This window comes from Pan troglodytes, chromosome 15 (genome assembly GCF_028858775.2).
Source record: "Pan troglodytes isolate AG18354 chromosome 15, NHGRI_mPanTro3-v2.0_pri, whole genome shotgun sequence".
Taxonomy (NCBI): domain Eukaryota; kingdom Metazoa; phylum Chordata; class Mammalia; order Primates; family Hominidae; genus Pan; species Pan troglodytes.
This window is the reverse complement of record NC_072413.2, coordinates 48456395-48476762: the sequence shown is the minus strand read 5'-3', so window position 1 is coordinate 48476762 and position 20368 is coordinate 48456395. Positions and strand designations below refer to the sequence as shown.

At 35.3% G+C, this 20368-nt stretch overlaps 1 protein-coding gene across 2 annotated transcripts in view; it reads left to right on the top strand.

Annotated features, from left to right (window-relative positions):
* The window catches only part of MAP4K5 (mitogen-activated protein kinase kinase kinase kinase 5), a 113483-nt gene that overhangs the window by 71349 nt on the left and 21766 nt on the right, over positions 1–20368 (top strand). For both annotated transcript variants that reach the window (XM_054666516.2, XM_063793369.1), the window contains exons 13-21: positions 4130–4208; positions 11890–11948; positions 13238–13305; positions 14606–14648; positions 15535–15688; positions 16698–16795; positions 16964–17005; positions 17919–18003; positions 20268–20347. In XM_054666516.2, the coding sequence (XP_054522491.1) occupies positions 4130–4208; positions 11890–11948; positions 13238–13305; positions 14606–14648; positions 15535–15688; positions 16698–16795; positions 16964–17005; positions 17919–18003; positions 20268–20347 (708 nt within the window). The remainder of the gene's footprint in view (positions 1–4129; positions 4209–11889; positions 11949–13237; positions 13306–14605; positions 14649–15534; positions 15689–16697; positions 16796–16963; positions 17006–17918; positions 18004–20267; positions 20348–20368) is intronic.

Below are 20368 nucleotides of genomic sequence, written 5' to 3'. Positions count from 1 at the left end.
CCTGGTATATAGCATAATCCTGTCATGTCGTGAGTACCCAGTGAATATTTAGTTGAACGTTAAATGAACTTGAAGTGGAAATATTAAATAAACCAGCCAAACAAAATTGTTTTCTACTTGAACCACTGTTTGCAACTTGGGATTAGTAAATATTTTAATTGTTTAAAGATCCAAAACTTAGTAAAGTTATTCTTGCATAAATGTAGAATTAGATATTACTCTATTCTCCAATTTGCCTTTCACTAGTTATGTAAATAACCAGACACCTCTTATTTTTTATCTCGTTTTGCTGGGCTTCCCAAATCCACTCTACTTTCTGAATTCTCTATTTCTGTGTAATGATGTCACCATACTTTTCAGTTCTCGAAATGCAAAACCACGTGCCAGGCAGTTGGGGGGGCACAATGGTATATGAGACTAACATTATCCCTGCTTTTATAGCGCTCATAGTATAGTCTCAAAGGAAATTCAGAAGTACCAACGAATAATTTACACATGTGATGGAATGGGAGGTAAAAGGTGCTATGGAGGGATATCATAGGGACTGGAAAAAACTCACTACTGTAGAAGTGACATTTAAGCTGAAAACCTGAAGGATAAATCAGAATTAGAGGAAGAGAATAAATGTAAGTGGCCTGAGCAGAGGTGTTAATAACATGTTTGAAAGCCTAGTGATAAGGGAAAAGGCAGTGTACATCAGGAACTAAAGAAAAGTCAGTCTGGGTTGGACACGGTGGCTGTCTGTAATCTCAGCACTGTGGGAGGCTGAGGCGGCTGGATCACTTTGAATTCAGGAGTTCAAGACCACCCTGGGCAACAGAGCGAAACCCCATTTCTACAGAAAATACCAAAAAATTAGCTGGGCATGGTGGCACACGCCTGTAGTCCCAGCTACTCAGGAGGCTGAGTCTGGAAAATCGCTTGAGTCTGGGAAGCAAAGGTTACAGTGAGCCAAGATCGCGCCACTGCACTCCAACCTGGGTGACAGAATGAGACCCTGTCTCAGGAAAAAAAAAAAAAAGAGAAAGAAAGAAAAGTCAGTCTGACTAGGGCAGAAAACAAGGAAGAAGGAAGTGGTAGAAGATAACGATACAGAGCTAGATACTGTCTATCAAACCGTATTTAAAATGTTGGGCTTTAGTCTAAGGGTAGTAGAAAGCCATTAAAGGGTAAGGGAGTGACATAATCAAAATGTGCATTTTTTAAAGATCTCAGTGACTTCAGAATGGTGAGTTCATTACTGAAAACCTGTTAAAAGACTGTTGAAATTATACAAGATAAAAATAATGGTAAACTAGGATGGTAGAGCAAGGATGGAGAAAAGTGTATTAATTTAAGAATTAGAGAGTTAATGATTGGATGAAGACATGAAGGTAAGGAATAAGAAGAGAATTACTACCAGATTTTGACTTGAGCAGTTGGATGGATATATTTACTATTTACTAAGATAGGAACACTATGGTAAAATCAGGTTTGGAAAGAAAGATGAGTTAAGTTTTATACTGAAGAAGATGTTGCATAGAACTTCCAAATGGAAAAGTCTAGTAAGGAGCTAGATATGTCATTGTAGCTTGGAGAGAAAAGTTTGGACTAAAAATACAGGTTTGAGGCTAGGTATGATGGCTAATGCCTGTAATCCCAGTAGTTTAGGATGGGCCAAGGTGGGAGGATCACTTGAGCCAAGGAGTTGGAGACCAACCTGGGCAACACAGTGAGACCCTGCCTCTACAAAAAATGTTTTAAAATTAGCAAGGCTTGGTGGTGGGTTCCTGTAGTCCCAACTACCTGGGAGACCAAGGTGGGAAGATCACTTTAGTGCAAGAGGTCAAGGCTGCTGTGAGCCATGATTGTGCCACTGCACTCCAGCCTGGGTGACAGAGCAAGACCCTGTCTCAAAAAAATAAATAAAAGTAAATAAAATAATAAAAATATAAATTTGAGAGTGATTAGATACACATGTAGTTGATGCCTTAGGAGTAAATGTGATCGATCACCCAAGGGAAGCATGTAGAATGAGAAGAGAGCCTAGCACAAAACCTGAGATTTCTCCCAAAATTTAAGGATCAAGTAGGCAAAGAGCAATAGCAAAGGAGATTGATAAGGAACATTGAAAGAAGAAGGGAGAGTTTCAATGAGGACATAGAAATTAAGTTAAACTAGTTTTGGCTTTAGGTGGTTAGTGTTTGATGAGTTTAACAGAGATAATTTTCTAATAGAGGAGGGGGAGCTAGATTGAGTGATTTAAAAGATATATATTGCAATTCATTTATGAAATTGAGTTGTGAAGGGAGGGATAGGATAGAGCAGTAGCTGGAAGAGAATAAGCTGGAGAAGGATTTTTTTGTGTGTGGGGGGGGGGGCATTGCTTGAACAGTATTAAATGCTCGTGAATACTGTCCAAAATAGATAGAAGAGTCAAGGGAAGCAAGATGGAAAGGCAGAGTCCATGAGAAGGAAGCAGGGAGAAGCAACACTGCTCTTCCATTAGAGAAAGGGATGGTTGATAATGCAGTGTAGCTGGTGATTTCTATTTTCTCTGTGAAGTAAGTGGTGAGGTCATCTGTACGGATGAAGGAAAATGGGTAGGTTTGAAGAATGTGAAGAAGGTACAGAATAGTAATTGAGGGGAATGGAGGGTTAGATGACTAGAGAAGTGTTTGTGGGCAAAGTCGGAGCTCAGATTAGATGAATTTTCAGTGTGTTCTGCTGTGTAATTTTCCTCCAGCATGATTGATACCCCAGATGTGTAAACGCAAAGGTAACCAGTTGAGTTTATCCAGGATTGGCATTTTGCTGTCCCAGTGTACTAAAAGACAGTGGGGCAAAGGGAATTTAGAATTTTTGCAAGAAATTACTTGAAATTATGTGCTACCAGACATAAACTGGATAAGGAGAGATGTTGATGGAGAGTGAGAAAATAATGAATCAATGGACTTGATATTCCAATGGGAACATTGAACAAGTGTTATGGGAGTAAGTGAGAGAGTAAGCTCAAAAGATCAGAGATTTGTAATATAGAGGAAATTCATGCGTTAGAGTTGATGACAGGGTCCAAGATGTGATTTTTAGGAGTTGAGAGTACATTGAAATATATGAGAGTGTCTTTAAAGATGGGGTCAGAAAATAAGTCTAGAACAATGGATCCTCCTGGGGCTTTGAATTTATTTGGTGTGTTGGTGGGTATTGAAGTAAGGGGCGAACAAATGAGCCACTTTGAGAGTCATCAGTGAATGACAGTGAGTCATCAGAAATTTGGTAAATAGGGGTTGAGCTGAAGGCCTAAGGGGCAGGAGGTTCTGCGTGGTGGGTAGAAGTATTATGCTTCTCACTTGGCTTACTACAATATTCTTACTCAATCTCCCTGTATCCAATATTTCTCCCCTCCGTAGTCTCATACATACTTAATGATAACTCTTAAAGCTGACACTGGCAATGCCACTTCCTTGCTGTAAAGTCTCCAAAAAATTCCTTTTGCCGAGAAACTGAGGTGAAGAGCCCCAGGCTGACATTCAGAGCCTTTGTCGATTGGGCTCACCCTCGTGGTCTGTCTTTCCATCTTTGTCATCTCATCACCTAATCTTCACTGCAAACAAATAATAATCAACCCCCACTGCCTACAAACACTCCACAATTTCCTGTTATTTCTTACATCACTTTGTTCTTATTCTTTCTGCTGTCTAAAATGCTTTTCCCACATTGCTGCATATTCAGTACATACTGGTACTTCAGAGCCCCAGATGAGATTAGAGCTTTCATGAAGAACTATACCCCTTCAGGTCAAAGTCATTTCTTCCTTCACTGGGCTTTAATAGTAGTCCATTTATCCTGTTAATGAAAGGCACTTGCCATTTTCTTATCTGTATTTGTGTGTCTTATCTTCCTAGACTGTAAGCTCTTTGAGGACAGGATTTGTGTCTGTCTTTGAATCTCTTCGGTATTTTATACAGTATAAACATGGAACAAGTGAAAAAACTTCCGAAGTATTGTAGCGTTCATTGTATTTGTTTTATGTTTATCCTATAATTTACTAGTAGATATTCATATTTATCAATAAATGATAAGAAAGTTTGACCTTTTAACTTTCTCATTGAAATTTGTTAAAGTATATATATTATGCTTATATTCACAGCCCCATGCAATCATTCGTCATACCATTAGATCTACAAACAGGAATGCCAGAGCTGAACGGACAGCTTCAGAAATAAATTGTATGTGTTTGGTTTACATTTTCCATTGGTGGTTTTGGAGGGTTGTGCTGCGTGTTCTTGTATGTTTTGTAGAATAATAAAATTTCAGACTAAGGCTACATACTTCAACATATCAGAATACTTTTAAAATAGGGGTTGCTTTTCTGGTTTCGATGGAATTCCCTTGGTTTGTAATTTCTGAATAATTTTTATTTTCCAGTTATGGACAAAATCATGCCCATTGCTGAAAACCTGCAAGAAAGAAAAGAGAAAATTAACATTGCATACAATCACATCACCCAGAGCCAACCCATAGTTAATATTTTGCCACATTTCTTTCATTTTCCATGTGTATTTTTACATGGCTGAATTTATGCTATGCATAAAATTTCACTTAACAATAGAATTAATTTCCATATATTAGTATAGACTTTATAACCATTCTGTTTAGCGATTGCATTCTGTTTCATTAATTGATACATTGTAGTTAGCCAGTTTACTCTCACTGTACATTTGGGTTGGTTTCAGGTTTTAAAAATCAGATGAGCACTAGGATGAATCTTTCTAAAGGAAATATTTCAAAAGCGAGATTAGTTTTTAATTTAATAATCATTGACAGATGAAAATTTTCTATCAATATTTGTCACCTTAGCTAAATTAATTTAGAACTACAGATTTGTAAAGAAGTTTTAGTTCTCTGGTTTATTGCCTTAAATGAATACTTGTTCTGAGAGATTTAAAGTAGTTTATATTAAAATAAGGTTTATGACTAACAAAAACAAATAAAATTGTAAACCATACTAGAGGAAAATAATTCATCAAATATTTGAGCTAATTAGAATGATTGCCAGTGTGCATTTTGTTTAAGTCTGAGTTTTCATAAACCCAAACATTTCTAGCTTTCTGGACATAGCTTTAAAACTCTTAGTCACTAGAGAGTTAGAGTATCTTTCCCTTCTCAGTTGTTTCAATCAGGCCTTTTCATAATTAAGCCAGTAATTCAAGATTTAGTGTCTTTGTTAGTACCTAGATTGATGATATCTTATGCTGTTCTCTCCTTTTATAATCTGAGATGAAGTCTGTGGGCCTCAAATACTAAAGAGAAAAGTAACAAAGTTGATATTCCATTGTAACATCATATTCTTTATTTTATGCAGTTCTGTAGTATTCCATTAATGTAGTCTATTTTATCTATCTTTTCTCGTATAGTTTTGGGTTTTGTGTCATATTTAGAAGGCTTTCTCGATTCCAAAGTTATCAAATAATTTTCCTATTGTTTCTTCTTGTGTTTTTAGTTTCTTTTTTTAATATTTAAAAACCTGATATAAATTATTTGGTAGAAGGTATGAAGTATGGATTCAACTTGAGTTTCTTTCTAGATGACTACTCATTTGTTTCATTATTTATTGAAAATGCAATCTTTCTACTCATGGATTTGATATGCCATCTTTATTATATACCGAATTGGCATAGATATTTTAGGGTTGTTTCTGGAAATTCTATTCTATTCTGGAAATTCTATTCTGTTGCATGTCTGTTTCTGTGCCAGTAGCATACTTTTGATTATTATATCTTGATAATATCTGTTAGAACTAATCCTACTCCTACTCTCTGCCCCTCCCCACAACACACACATATGTACCTTGTCACACTTCTTTTTCATTATGACATTTGGCTATTGTGCCTTCTTCCCCACATAAACTTAAGAATCAGCTTATGTGGTTAAAAAAAAAAACAGAAAAATTCATTGTTTTTACACAGATCTTATTACTTTGGGAGAGTTGACATATTTATGATATTCAGTCTTCTTAATCAAAATAGGCTTCTTCAGAGATAAGATTTAGTTCTTTTATATTCCATAATATTAGCCCAAAATACTAATATCCTCATAGAGTAAGTTCTGTGTGCTTAAAGCACCAGACAAAGCGGTAGAGTAGAAGGTCACTTTATTAATAGCTTGTCTTTAAATTTTTGTGAAACTTCTTTTGTATTTATCAGGAATGTTTTACCACTTTGCTTTTGTTTGTTTGATAGATTTTATACTGTTTATTTCTACTCTGTTTTTTGTTTCAGTGTTTTAAATTGAAGTGGTAACTTATATACAGTAAAATGCTCAAATCTTAAGAATACTCCAGGGTAAATTTTTAAATATATACACTCATATAACTACCACCCAGCTAAAAATATGAGTTAGAATATTATCAGAATCTCAGAAGGTTCCCTCACGAGAGCCTTCACAATCAGTTTTCTTAAATTCTATACTCGCCTGCCCTCTCTCTGCCCAGGCGAATTACTATTCTGATCTCTGTCACATAAACTGGCTTTTACCTGATCTTGACCTTCAGGTAAATGGAATTATACAAAAAGCAACTTTTGTTCCTGGCTTCTTTTACTCAACTTTATGTCTGTTAGAGTCATGTGTAGTAATAGTTCAGTTTTCACTATACTGTAGTATTCCATTGTATGACCATACCACAATTTATCCATTCTTCTGTTGATGAGCATTTGATTTATTTCTGGTTTTGGGCTATTATGACTACTGTAAGCATTTTTACAGTGTATTTTTAGTGGACATAAATGATTATTATGAATCACACCCAATCAGTCTAAGACCACCAGGGGCAAATGTGTAGTCCAACAAAGTCAGGTTTACTGACTCCTTGCAGTGAGAGAGAACACACACCAGAGGAACCAAACCATTCAAGATTTCATCAAACAAGGGAAAAGAAATACAGGATTTTGGAGAGTAGAGTTCAGGTGAATTTTAAATGATGACTTAATGCAAAGTAGGGATGTATCTGAAAGGGTGAACATCAGGTCTCTGCTGTTAAAGTAAACCCGGGAGTATGTTTCCTTGGAAACTTTTCGAAGTGTTGTGTTCAGAAATGCCTTTATTTGAAGCTCTGCATCTGGACTGGAAATTGAGTCTGTTTCTCTGTGTCAGTGATTTAGTCCAGGCAAGAATAGGATGATTCATTCTAAATGTGATTTCATGTAGCAATGTTTCTAGCAGTCAGTGATTTTAGAGAGAGAGAGATTTCTCAGTTAGAAAGCAGAATAACTCAGAGGGGGTCATTATATGAAACTTTACATGTACAAAGTATCCTTGGGAGAAACATTGTTTCCTGTTGACTTTGCATTTGGATTTGTGTCTGTCCTTTCAGCTTTATGAATGGCAAGACAGATTTCCTACTTTCTCAGTCTGATTCAAATATGAGTGTATTAGCTAAATTACCTAATTTTTTTTCTTTTTCTTTTTTTGGTTTGTCATCTGAAGAGTGTATTGGTGGTTGAGTCGTTACCTAGGAAACCAGCTGATTACAAGGAATTGGCACCAAGGGAAGGTAGGAGGTATTCACGAAGAGTATAAGCCTAACAGTTAGTTTAATTGTATAGTTTTAGCTGACTCACAAGTAAATTTCAGCCAGGTGTTAGACTCATACTCCAGACTGACTAAGGCTGCAAAGGGCAATAGTAAGAATAGGGACTCTACAGGTATCATAATAAAGAAGTAACAAGCATCTGTCAACAGTCCAAAACCTCCAGCTAGCAAAAAGTGGGGGGAAATGTGACTAAGAAATAAAGTACTGTTGTTGCAGTTTAAAGTAAAACAACCAGTGGCTCCAGTTATCTTTCCATGGGTCTTGGGCAGACTTTTCATGTAGTTATCAGTTTGGTCCAACTGACTTGGGTGGAAGCCCTCTTCTTTTTGTAGTCATCTGCTTCAGAAGGATTCCTTGTCACCTCTTTTTGAGGTGTCCTGCTGGGACAGTCTTCCAGCAATTTAAGATTGGCGTATGTCTCTATGTTTGAGAGACATGAATACAGGGATCAACACCCTATTTTACCGTTGCATTAGTTATTAACAGTACCTGGCAAAATTCTATTTATTGAGTTTAGAGGGCAGTTTTCCAGAAGACAGTCTCTGAATTTTAATATAAAGGTTGTTTCAGAGGAAATGCTTCTTGGACCTGTTTGAATGGAAAACTGTGTGTACTCTGAGTTCCAGTTAATAACTGGAAATGTAATAAACATAGTAACTTGAGATGATGGCAGTATTCCCAGATGTATAGGATGCCCAGATTTTGGTTCATAGAGTTAATGAGCTCCAGGGGAACTGCCGTCACTTGTCATTCAGGCAAAAGAGAAAAACAACAACAAAAAATCCTTTAGGCTAAGGAAGTCTCAGGATTTCTGAAAGTTTAACCAACTTCAGTTTGAGATTTCTATTTGTCCTTTTTATCTTACCTGAAGGCTAAGAGTGATAAAGGCAATAGAGATTTTGAGTGAGATGTACAGATGCTCCCCGATTTATGATGGGGTTACATCCTAATAAACCCATTTAAGTTGAAAATATCATAAGTCAAAAAAACATTTAATATACCTAACCTACCAAACATCATAACTTAGCCCAGCCAGCTTAAACATGCTCAGAATACTTAATGTTAGGGTAGCTGACTGGGAGCTGTGGCTTGCTGTCGCTGTCCAGCATCTCAAGAGAGTATCATACCGTATATCCCTAGACTGGGAAAAGATCAAAATTCAAAGTACAGTTTCTACTGAATGCATATCACTTTTGTACCACGAGAAAGTCAGAAAACTTGTAAGTCAAGCCTTTGTCAGTTAGGAAGCATCTATATTGTCTTACAAATCTCTTTAATAACAGTTCTAGGGAGGTAAGTGTTTCTGTCTCCAGAGAAGTAATCACAGATTTCCCAAGTAGGGAGCACAAACTCAAGACACGTTTTTTTTTTTTTTTTAACCATTGGTATAGTTGAGGCTTTTCAACAAGCTATATTCATCCTAAAAATAGACTATAATTACCAAATAAAAGCCTATATTGACAGAATAACTATTTTTGAAAAAAAAAAACCTGTAACATATCTGTAAGTTCTTCTACATGAGTATTTTTTAAAGCTGCCAATTATAACCCAATTCATGACATCAACTCAGTTTTTAAAAAAAGATATGAGGTACTGCAGTATGAAACTTTTGTGGGTTTTGTTTTGTTTTTAAGCAATTTGTGATGTGTCTGCATTTTTTCTTTGTATTCTATCTTGGGCTGATTGAGCCTCTTAGATCTGTAGGTTAATATTTTTCATCAAATTTGGAAAGTGCTTGGCCACTATTTATTCAAAATTTCTGCCCCAGTCTCTCTCCTCTGCTTCTGGGACTCCAGTTATATATGTAAGAACACTGAATGTTGTCTACAGGTCGTGGAGGCTTTGTACTCCCACTACACTCTTCTTCATGTATCCACACATAAGTTTTTTTTTTTCTTCACTGTACTTCAGTTTTGTTTCTGTTGCCCTGACTTGAAGCTTATTGATCTTTTTTACAGTATTGAGTCTACTGTTCAGTGAATTTCATTTCAGGCAAGCATTTTTTGGATCTAGACTTTCAGTCATATATGTACTATACCTGTATATACACACACATCCATATATATAATTTCTGTTTTTCTACTGAGCTATTCCATCTGCTCACTTACTGTGTCTATCTTTTCTCTTAAATCCTTGAACATATTTATAGCTGTTTTGAAATTCTTGTCTGCTGATTTTTACATCTGTGTCACCTCTGGGTCTGTTTTTACTAATTTGTTTTCAACTGGTTATGGTTCCTATTTTCTAGCTTCTTTGGTTGTCTTTTTTATTGTATCTTGGACAATGTAATACAATGTTGAGCATCTGGATTTTATCCTCTTTCTTTAAAGAGTTAATTACCTGGTATGTCTACTTAATCCTTTCAAGGCTTGTGTCAGGTTTTAGTAGAGTATTCAGCAAGGTCTTTCCTCTGGTAGAAAGCCAAATTTTTCCTGGTACTGTGGGATTTCCAGAATCTCACAGCACTCTGTTAGCTGTTTTCTGAGATAACTTGCATACTCTTGCTTTGCCCTTAGTATTCAGCCAAAGACTTAAGAAAACTTCTTTGCATATTTTTGGAGTTCATCCTTCATACAGCTTATTTTTGGGACTGTGCCCTCTACCTAAGCAGCGCTAAATTCAAATCCTTGTTCCGTTCACCTGTTGAGACTGTACTTTCTCTGTGGGCTCCATTTTCTTGTGTCCTAGTTTGGAAAGTGCCCCCAGGCAGAAAGTCAGGGTAAATATGGCTCTTACCACCATGTATTTTCCTTCTTTTAAGAATCACAGACTTACGGTGTCTGTGGTGCATTGCCTCCAAACAGTTGCTTTAGTTTGTACACACACAAACATGCAGACATATATATGTTTACATGTAGATAGCTGTTTATACAGAAGGGTAAGTGCAATTTCTGGTATTTAAAAATGGCCAGGTGTGGTGGCTCACACCTGTAATCCCAGCACCTTGGGAGGCTTAGGTGGGCAGATCACCTGGGGTCAGGAACTCCTGATGTCAGGAAACCTCATGAGATGGTGAAACCCCATCTCTACTGAAAATGGAAGAATTAGCCAGGCGTGGTGGCGGGCACCTGTAGTCCCAGCTACTCGGGAGGCTGAGGCAAGAGAATAGCTTGAACTCCGGAGGCGGAGGTTGTAGTGAGCTGAGATTGCGCCACTGCACTCCAGCCTGGCGACAGAGTGTGAGACTCCATCTCAACAACAACAACAACAACAAAAAAGTAATACATTATTTTCACATTTTATGTAATGTGAAATGCAGCTCTAGACCTGCTTGCCAGTGTTTCTTGTTGTCACAAAAACAAACTTTAGCTCATCTCTGTTTCAGAAGACTAAAGAGGTTCTTTATGAATAGTAGTAGTTCTTGAATTCAGATGTTTTTTAATTACGTTAAGTCATGAATGACCAAGGACTTTTTATTTTAGATTATTTTTTAAAGTAGATACTGTATTTTATGGAATGTCTTCTAAACTTTTATTGAAAAATTTATGACATACTGTTTTTGTTTAATGTGATGAATTATGTCAGTACTTTGTATTTGCTTTTTACAAATCTTGTTTTTAGGAATAAGGACAACTGGATCCTATTTGAAAGCGCTTTTTAAAAATATTTTGTTTCCTAAGATTGTATTTAGGAATTTTGCATCTCTATGATGCAAGTATGAGTGTTTAAAAAAATCTGGGGGGCTTTTAATCACATTAGATTTTAGAATTTTTAAATTTTAAATACTTTATGAGGAAGTAATAAACCCTCCTTTTCTACGTTTTAGAATATTTTATAGAAAAGAAGTTACTCTTTGAATATTTTGAATAACTCTGAAGTCAGTATGACTAGGCCAAATAAAATACATATTTAGCAAAATATATCAGATTCCTGAATGCCATTGTGACATTTAATTGAACAGAAGTCATTTGTTCTTTTTAGATAATTTTTAGGTAGTTTTTCTTAGTTCATCTCTGCCGTGAAGCTGTAGCTTAAACCGTCTCAAAACAGAGTCTACAGCATAGAGAAAATTCTTAAAGTTTTTACTTAGTCATTTATTTTTGATGAATTTTTTAAAATCTCTTTTATACAAAAAGAACTGTTTAATTTCCTGATTCCAGACAAGAATTAAGTAGAGATGTTAGGAAGATCCCAGTTTGTTATTTACTTTTGGTAAGCATAACAAAGGGGTACTCTTGTAGTCAAAAAATAACATATTTTTTGTCTTCTTTCCCCTCTTCGTTCTCCCTCCCCCACCCCATATACAAACTTGTCATTACATTTCTGAGATCAACCCTTTGAGATGCTGAGTTTGTACATACCTGTTATATATTTTGCAGTTGACAAATTACAATTTGAACCTCCTCTGAGAAAAGAAACAGAAGCACGAGATGAAATGGTAAGAATTCATTTTTAAAGCATTATTTTCACATTAAGATTTGAGAAAACTTTTTTTTTGTTAGTTGTACTTTGATTAGAAAACAAAGTAATATACTCTTTTAAGCATTAATTTTGACAATTTTTCCCGTATTAAAGTTTTTAAAAGTTTATAGTTAGTTTTGTTTTTACTAGAGTACGATGTAATACACTATTTCAATCATTCATTTTAACCTCCTTAGTCTTTTGAAGGTTTTACATGATGTTATTAAATACGCAGAATTTGATTCTTAGCTTTAAGCTCTTAGGACCCTTTTTTTTTTTAACTGATTCTGTTTGTTTTATAGTAAATTCTACATTCTGTATTGCCTTACTATTTTTTAAATGTATTTTATTTGTTAATATAGTTTCTTTTTTAACCATTGCTGCTATTTTGAATTTACTGTTTAGTTACCTCTTTCCTTATCTGAAATGAAAAAAGTGGCCGGGCCCAGTGGCCAACTCCTGTAATCTCAGTACTATGGGAGGCTGAGGCGGACAGATCACCTGAGGTCAGGAGTTCCAGACCAGCCTGGCCAACATGGCAGAACCCTGTCTTTACTAAAAATACAAAAATCAGCCAGGCATGGTGGCATGTGCCTATAAACCCAGCTCCTCAGGAGGCTGAGGCAGGGAGAATTGCTTGAACCCAGGAGGTGGAGGTTGCAGTGAGCCAAGATCAAGCTACTGCACTCCATCCAGCCTGGGCGACAGAGTGAGACTCCGTTTCAAAAATAAATAAATAAATAAAAAGAAAAAAGTAATGAAGCAAGATATTATTAGAGTTAGCCTAACCTAGCCTATTGAGTTCATCCTTAATGTTTGGAAGTAGTGCTCTTCTTACTGTAAATGTTGCTGTATGATAAAACCCCAGTTTCCATGCTAAGAGGGAAAAGTAGTAGCACCAGTAAATTCATGACAGTTTAGTAATATGATATTTAGTTTTCCATGCTAATGGAGTGATGATGTAGATAATTCAGTTGTTTTCTTTTATTGTTTGCTTTGGAATATGCTCACATACTGATAAAGAAGGTTTGTCACATTTGAAGCTACCTTTAGTATGTTTATGGAATTTCTTAAGTTCAGGTCGACTGATAATGAGTCATTGACCTAAATATGTCAAATGACAAAGCAAATCTAGCTAGAGATTAAAAAATTGATTGAATGCCAAGATGATTAATAATCATGACACTGGAATGTTTTCTTGAATCAAATAAAATGGTTAATACCTGTTACAAAGTAACATTTTAAACTATATTTTTATCTTTACAGGGATTGTCATCAGACCCAAATTTCATGTTACAGTGGAATCCTTTTGTTGATGGTGCAAATACTGGCAAGTAAGTTGTTTTCTAATTTAATAACTATATTTTATTTGATTACATAAGAACAGTATGGGGCATGTGATTTATTCTAATAAGCTTTAATTTGCATTCTTGAAAAAGTTATGCCATTAATGAAGGTAAAGCTTTTGAGTTTTACCAAAAAGCATCATGTATTGATCATTAAGGTTTTTTATTTGTTTTTGTTTTTAATCAGAATATGCTATGTAATGATAATATACTGAAAAGTGAGTCACATGATGTCCATGTCTCATGGAAAAAATACTGTAACAGAGTTAAAAAGCCCCAGTTCATCTCTCCAATATAGTTACCTCTACAATTAAGTGAGGGGGCTGGCCTTCATGAGTTGTTCCTAACCTGTCTGTGTACTGCAATTGCCTACAGAGCTCTTTAGAAATGCAGGTTCCTAGGTTCCCACATTAGGCCTATACATTTGGAGTTAACAAACTATGGCAGCCCACAAACTAAGAATAGTAAATACATTTTTAATGGTTGAAAAGAAATCAAAAGAATAATTATATTTTATTACACATGAAAATTACATGAAATTCAAATTTCAGTGTCCATAAATAAGTTTGTTAGAATATAACTATGCTTATTAGTTTATGTATCGTACATGGCTGCTTTCACACTATAACAGCAGAGTTCCATAGTTACAACCACTGTATGCCTTGCAAAACCTGCAGTATTTACTCTCTGGCCCTTCATAGAAAAAGTTTGCCAACCTCTGGTATAGAATACAGTCTTTGGGACTGGATCTAAGAATCCTGAAAGCCGCCTAATTGATTGCAATGACTGTGGATAAGTGTGTGGGACCAGTGGACTAGATAAGTGCTTCTCAAACTTATTGACCTGGAGAGCTTATTAAAAGGAAGATTCTGTGCATTTAGAAAAGTTCCCAGATGATGCCAATTCTGCTGGTTTGAGGATCTACTTTGAGTAACAAAAGGTTTGATGATATACCCACTTGAATCTATGGGTCCCAACTCTAAAATTCTGAATCAGTTTTTTAACCAAGAAGTTAATTTAGTTTTTATTACATAAGAAATATAGCAAAGCATAACCATAAAAGTAAAATAAGACTTTGTGTCCACTTTTTAAAATCTTTATTTTATAGACATACAATTTGACAATATGAGTGAGGTCTTAGGTCTTCCTAAAGATTTTATACTCTGCATCGTGATCTGTCTTTTACATCCTCTGTATAGAAACTGATTTTAATACATATTTAATAGTATCTGTGTTTTCGGTTATGGTCATTTATCATCATCTAAATTGCATTTCTTCTTTGTATTAGATCAACCTCAAAACGTGCAATGCCACCTCCCCTACCTCCTAAGGTGAGCTACTTAATGATTTTGAACACTAAATCCTTATTTAAATAATATAGTTAAATTTTTAAAATAATTTTGAGTTTTTTCAAAATTTTCTTAAATGTATTTTAGATGAATAGAGTTTTCTTCAAAAGAAGTGTATGATGGTGTAAAATATATAGTAAAGAAGATTTCATGAGGAATACAATATTTTTAATAGCTATTAGAAAAAGGCGGCCAGGCGTGGTTGGTGGCTCACGCATATAATCCCAGCACTTCGGGAGACAAAGGCAAGTGGATCACTTCAGATCAGGAGTTCGAGACCAGCCTGGCCAAGTGGTGAAACCCTGTCTCTACTAAAAATACAAAAATTAGCTGGGCATGGTGGCGTATGCTTGTAATCCCAGCTACTTGGGAAGCTGAGGCATGAGAATTGCTTGAACCCAGGAGGCGGAGGTTGCAGTGAGCTGAGATCGTGCCACTGCACTCCAGCCTGGGTGACAGAGCGAGACTCCATCTCAGTAAAAAAAGAAAGAAAGAAAAAGGCAAAAACAGGTTATTGCTTATTGAAGAAAATACTTGACTACATGGAGGGGAAACAGTTCATCATTTATCATTCTTATGACTACAATTTGACATGTTAGTGGAGTCATTTTTCTTGATTGTTTCTAGTTGTTTTGTGGATTTTTATATAATTATATTAGTTATAAAAATTTTATCAGTTTTAAGGCTGATTAAAAATCACATGGCAAGTTGATAGTTGTGTTGGGCAGTAACTCACCTCTTACTTTGCTCACTTAGCCCAGTGAATTGAACTGTATAGAAGAAAGAAAAAAGGTGCATTTCCCTTTCCCTAAAGACTCTGATGCCTAATGATAACTGTTAAAGTACTTCTTTGTCTTTGTACCACTAGCCAAGGATAAGCGGTTACCCTGAAGACAACTTTCCGGATGAAGAAAAAGCATCAACCATAAAACATTGTCCTGATTCAGAAAGCAGAGCTCCCCAAATTCTCAGAAGACAGAGTAGCCCAAGTTGTGGGCCTGTGGCAGAGACTTCCTCTATTGGTATGGCTAGCATTATCAGCAGCCATGGGGTACATATGGCTAGATATTGTTATCTGGGTGAATAAATCAAAGTGAAAACTGAAATGAGAGTCATTTGTTCCTATTTCAAAAAATATCTTTTTTATTTAGTCAATCCTATTATAGCTTAAAGCTTTGTAAAGGCTCTTTAATTCTGCATGGATGGGCTATAAATAGATTTCAGTTCACTTCAATCCTAATTTGAATCCTTACTAAATATTTATTATAGGATCTAGAAGGGTGAATGCATGTTTCTGCCCCCAGAACTTCAGGGTCTACAGCAGAAGGTATACCCACATACACATAACATTAGGAAAGACAGTTTATGTATGTGTCTTCTGAAATAATTACCTGGATGTAACAGAAGACCAGAGATTTCTGAGGGAGATAAAGATGGGGAATAAGGAAACTAAGCTCTTGCAGGATTTTTTTTTTCTGTAGAGACGGGGTTTCGCCGTGTTGCCCAGGCTAATCTCAGACCCCTGGGCTCAAGTGATCCGCCTGCCCCGGCCTCCCAAAGTGCTGGAATTACAGGCATGAGTGACCGTACCTGGTCCTTCCTGCAGGATGTTAAAGGGCTTGGTGAGCCCTCAGTAGGTAGATGAAGTGCACTGAAGCTGGGAAATCTGAATTATGCAGTCTATTATAATAGAAATGTGAGCTTTTAAAGGGTATATACTGGAAGATACAACTGAAAAGGTGGATTGAAGTTCAATTATAAAAAGCCTTGCATATCAGAGTCAGTAGGTCAGATTTTTTTTCTTCATGATACGGAAAAACATGGATTAAGACCACTGCTAAAGATGCAATGCTACCTCTATAGAATCTAGAGGAAGGCACCAAAGATAAATTAACTTACCTGAGAGTAGAGAATATTCCCCAATAAAGGATCACCCAAGTGAAAGACAAATAGTGGGAGAAAGGGGAAATAATTTTTCAAGGAAAGTGCTTATTTGTGTGGTCATTCAACTTTTAACATGATTCTCTTTAGGAAATGGTGATGGTATTTCAAAACTGATGAGTGAAAATACAGAAGGATCAGCACAAGCACCACAGTTACCACGAAAAAAGGACAAACGAGACTTCCCTGTAGGTATAACAGGCATTTAGCAATTAGTTGTAAATAATACTATATTTATCATGCAAGGGGCATAGTCTGTTTAATTCAGTAATTCAAGTAACAGAAGTTCTAAATGTCTCAAGTTTCTTTTTAAGACTTAGGAGGTCTTACACTAGTAAATTTTATTTTTCCCATAGAAACCAGCCATCAATGGCCTTCCACCCACCCCAAAAGTTCTGGTAAGGAATATTTTTATGTGAACTATTTGCCGTTTTTTCTCTCTTTAGAAGCAGCAATATATTGGCTATCAATATACTTGAGCCTTTGAAAGTTAAGATATCATAAAATACAAAGATATTGAATGCATTTGGATATCTCATCATGTATTCTAATTTGAGTGTGTGAATTGGAATTGACAGTGTTTCACTTTTTGTAAATACTGGCAATTGAGTCATCAGATTAGCCTACAAAGGCCTATTTAATTTTAATGCGATGATATTAATAGTACTGTGTCCTCTTCTTGATGTGGATTAAATATCTTTCTACCTCTAAAGTGATTTTCACATTGGACTATATACAATTAAAAGGAACCAGGGAAGCTTATATTAATGCATTTTTCCTGGCCAGTCAGTGGAACTTATCTGTGAATGGGAACCCCATGATCCCATGAATGGGATGGGAACCAATCGTATGAATGGGATGCTTTATACATTGTCCTTTTTTATTCAGTGAAAGTCTAATGTATAATATAAATATCAACCTTTTTGTCCCTTATGACTATTAAAGAGTTATACTGCAATTGTAATCACTATAATGTTACTGAATAAAATTATCCATTGTTTCACATTAATAATTGTCAGTCCTAAAAAATAGTAGTAACTTAAAATTCCTAGACTATGTTATTGATGTATGTAGATCTTTTGGTAAATTTGATATTTGTGCCATAAAATAGTGGATTACAAAGGGAAAGAATATGAGACTGTCTTGGTAGTAGGGGTTTAATGATGTGAAAATATGAATTTTGTTTTGGAATGAAACAACAAGCATACGCAAATAAGAGTTAATTTGGTATTTCAATGATGTTAGTTATTTTCCAAGAATATATAAAATTTTCTAATCAAGTAAGTTAACATTTCTTTCTTTATAAATAAGATGGGAGCATGCTTTTCAAAAGTTTTTGATGGCTGTCCTTTGAAAATTAATTGTGCAACATCCTGGATACATCCTGATACAAAAGGTAAAATGTTTGAATTTTATATACATCTCCAATAAAATATTTATTATGGGAAAGATCTTTATGATCAGTGACTTGAAGTTGTTTATTTTAAAAATACGACTTTAGAGACCTAATGGTATAGGCACCTGCAACAACCTAAATAGGTCAATAGGGTTTTGGTTTAAAGGATTTAAAATTTAGGAGTGTATAGGAGCTATTCTTGATTAAAGGACTAAAGAGAAATCACAACTGATTGCATCCTTAATTTAGAATTTTCTTTTACTGTAAAAGGACGTTATTGGGACAATTTATAATCTCAATTAGTAAGGATTATAGATAACCTTGTTTATTGTTTAAGTATTAATGTCTTGTGGTTATATGACTTTTTTTTCCTTAATGTACACAAATATTTCAAAGTAAAGAGGCATCATGCTCATAAGTTATCTTAAACAGCTCAGAAAACAAACATTTACATAAGGAAGAGAGAAGGATCAAGCAGAAGTAGTAATGTTCAACATTTGTGGAATTTGTGTTACAGGTATTTAGGAATTATTTGTACTATTACAACTTTTCTGTACGTCTGAAATGATGTTAAAATAACTTTTTTAAAATTTAGACTATGTTCCTGAAGTGAGGAAGCATTTTCAGAGGCAAAAATTTGGAATCAAATAGATCTGGGTTTGGATTCCCACTCTGTCATTACCATGTGACTTTGAAAACAAACATAACACCTCTGCTTTTCAGTGTGATTGTTTGAAACATGAATCACTCCCGATATTTACTTTATTTCAAGGAAGGAACAAGCCTACCCCAGTGTCTAGCAATTAGCAAACAGAAGCTATTAGGCAGTAGAGGATTTCAGGAAATGTGTGTTTCTACTTAATAATAAAGACAGGTTATAATGATTGGCTTTAAATGCCACTATTAAAAAGTATGACAGAGGGGGTATATGTGTGTGTGTGTGTGTGTGTGTGTGTGTGTGTGTAAAATAATTTTTTTTTAGAGACAGAGTCTTGTTCTGTTGCCCAGGCTGGACTTCAGTAGTGCAGTCATAGTTCAGTGCAGCTCAAACTCCTGGGCTTGGGCAATCCTCGTGCCTCAGCCTCCCAAATAGCTGTGACCACAGGTGTGTATCACCTCTCCCAGCTGATTTTTTATTATTTAGTCTCTTTTAGTGTAAAACAATTCCTCAACTTCTGATGTCAACTTTTTTGAGGCCACTTATTTTGTAGAATGTCCCTTAATTGGGGTTTGTATAATGAGTCCTCATGCTTGAATCAGGTTATGCATTTTTGATGGGAATAACACAGAAATGTTACTGTGCATCTTCTCAGTATATCATATCAGGAGATACATGGTATCAGCTTGTCCAAATACTAGTGATGTTAATATCGATCTGTTGGTTAAAGCAGTGTTCACTAGCCTTCTCCATTCTCAGGTTACTATTTTTTCCTTTCTGATTTATAGGTAATTAATATGGAGATGCACTGAGATTATGTTTATAATTATACTATTGCCATTCAGAATTTCACTCACTCAGTTTAGCATCCATTGACAATCCGTTGATAGCCGTTGACAGTTTATCTTCTTTCCCACTTATTCATTCATTTATTTGTATCAGTTTAAACTTATTAATTCTTATTTTATTCCATGCGATATGATCTATCTCTATTATTTATTTTCACACTTAAATTGTCCCAGAATTTTTGAGCAGTGGGAATGCCTGTGTTCTTTTTTTTGAAATGTCCTCATCATTTTTTAGCACTTCTTTACTTTCTGGCACAGCAAGATTTCTAGGCTCAGCATCTACTTTTATTGCCCCAGAATTGGAAGCAGTCTTTCTCTAAGAAGCCCTGGTTCTTTTTAGTGGAAAGTAATATTTAGAAACCAAGATCTGGATACTAGGTGTGCTCATTATTTCTAGTGTGTCGTGATTTATAATTTATATTAATTTTTTGTTTCCTTGGTCAAAAGAGTGTTTGAGGTGTCTTGCAAAAATGTGTAACTATAAAAATCTTAAAATACAAAAATTATGTTGAAAGGCAGGGTTATATAGTAAGATAAAGTCAGAGTGAGTTAGTCTAACATAGAATATGTCTGCTTTTAAAAAATAAGAAAGGAATTGGGGAAAGAGGTAAAGAAGGTGATACAAATTTAAGAAAATAATTTTATTTTAGATGGATAGGTGGCTAATTCTTGATGCCATTACAATGTAAAGTCATTATTTTAGTGAATGATTTCAGAAGATGATGGTAAATTCTGGTGATTTATCTCAACTATTTTAGATCAGTACATTATTTTTGGAACTGAAGATGGTATTTACACACTGAATCTCAATGAGCTACATGAGGCAACGATGGAACAGGTAATTAGGCATTTTAATTCA